Source organism: Sinocyclocheilus grahami, unplaced genomic scaffold (genome assembly GCF_001515645.1).
Source record: "Sinocyclocheilus grahami isolate Dianchi unplaced genomic scaffold, SAMN03320097.WGS_v1.1 scaffold20180.1, whole genome shotgun sequence".
NCBI lineage: Eukaryota > Metazoa > Chordata > Actinopteri > Cypriniformes > Cyprinidae > Sinocyclocheilus > Sinocyclocheilus grahami.
In genome coordinates, this window is record NW_015517915.1 from 2336 (window position 1) to 3277 (window position 942).

The 942-nt window shown below is 34.9% G+C and overlaps 1 protein-coding gene across 1 annotated transcript in view; it reads left to right on the forward strand.

The window, feature by feature from the left end:
- The window catches only part of LOC107579782 (B-cell receptor CD22-like), a gene marked incomplete at its 3' end in the record, with an annotated part of 2404 nt that extends 1906 nt beyond the window's left edge, over positions 1-498 (forward strand). The window contains exon 3 of the mRNA XM_016265576.1: positions 229-498. Coding sequence (XP_016121062.1) covers positions 229-498 — 270 coding nt within the window. The remainder of the gene's footprint in view (positions 1-228) is intronic.
- Between the last annotated feature and the right edge of the window lie 444 nt (positions 499-942).

Genomic DNA, 942 nt, shown 5'->3' on the forward strand with positions numbered 1-942 from the left:
GAGTTTACAACCAATCAGAATGACCTAGCAGCCACATAGAAGCATATCAGAATGATTTCTGAAGGATCACACGGCACTGAAGACTATACTAATGATGCTAAAAATTCAGATTTACATCACAGGAATAAATTGCATTAAAAAATGGCTATTTTAAATTCATTCATTCATCATCATTAGTGTATTTGTGAGACTTTTATGTATTGTAAATTTAACTATATGTGTGTCTAGACTCCCCAAAGAACACAAGAATCCTCATCAGTCCTAAAGGAGACATCAGGGAAGGGTTTGCTGTCAATCTGACCTGCAGCAGCAGCGCCAACCCTCCCGAGCAGAAATATGCCTGGTACAAAGTGAATGGCGGTCAGCCCTGGACCAAAGGCACTGCGCAAAATCTCACCTTTCCTAGCGTGCGTTCCCATCATGCCGGACAGTACTACTGCACTGCATGGAACGTGTTTGGCATGGAGACATCGCCCACTATTTCTCTTATAGTACTTTGTAAGTTTATACTTATAAATTATATTATAAAATTTTAACATAGGTCTAAGAGTTTTGTAACTTGAACGTGCACTTCTTCTGGTGTCATCCATTTCCAGTTGTTTTAGAGATATAAATTCGCAATTCTGAGAAAAAAGTTAGAATTGTGAGATATAAACTTGGAATTGGAAGTTTATATCTCACAGTTTGTACTTTTTTTTTCTAAGAATCGCAAGTTTACACTTTATAATTCTATGGAATCCTGTTTCTGCCACCATATAAAAAATACAAAATTGCAGCTTTTTATTTTACAATTCAAACTTTGTTTCTCACAGTTCAGATTTTTTATTTTTTTTTTATTTTGCAAAATGTCAGATTTGTGAGATAATAACAAGCAATTCTGATTTTTTTCTTAAAGGGGTTAATGCGGTTTAAGGTTCAAAAAACACATTATTTTCCACATAC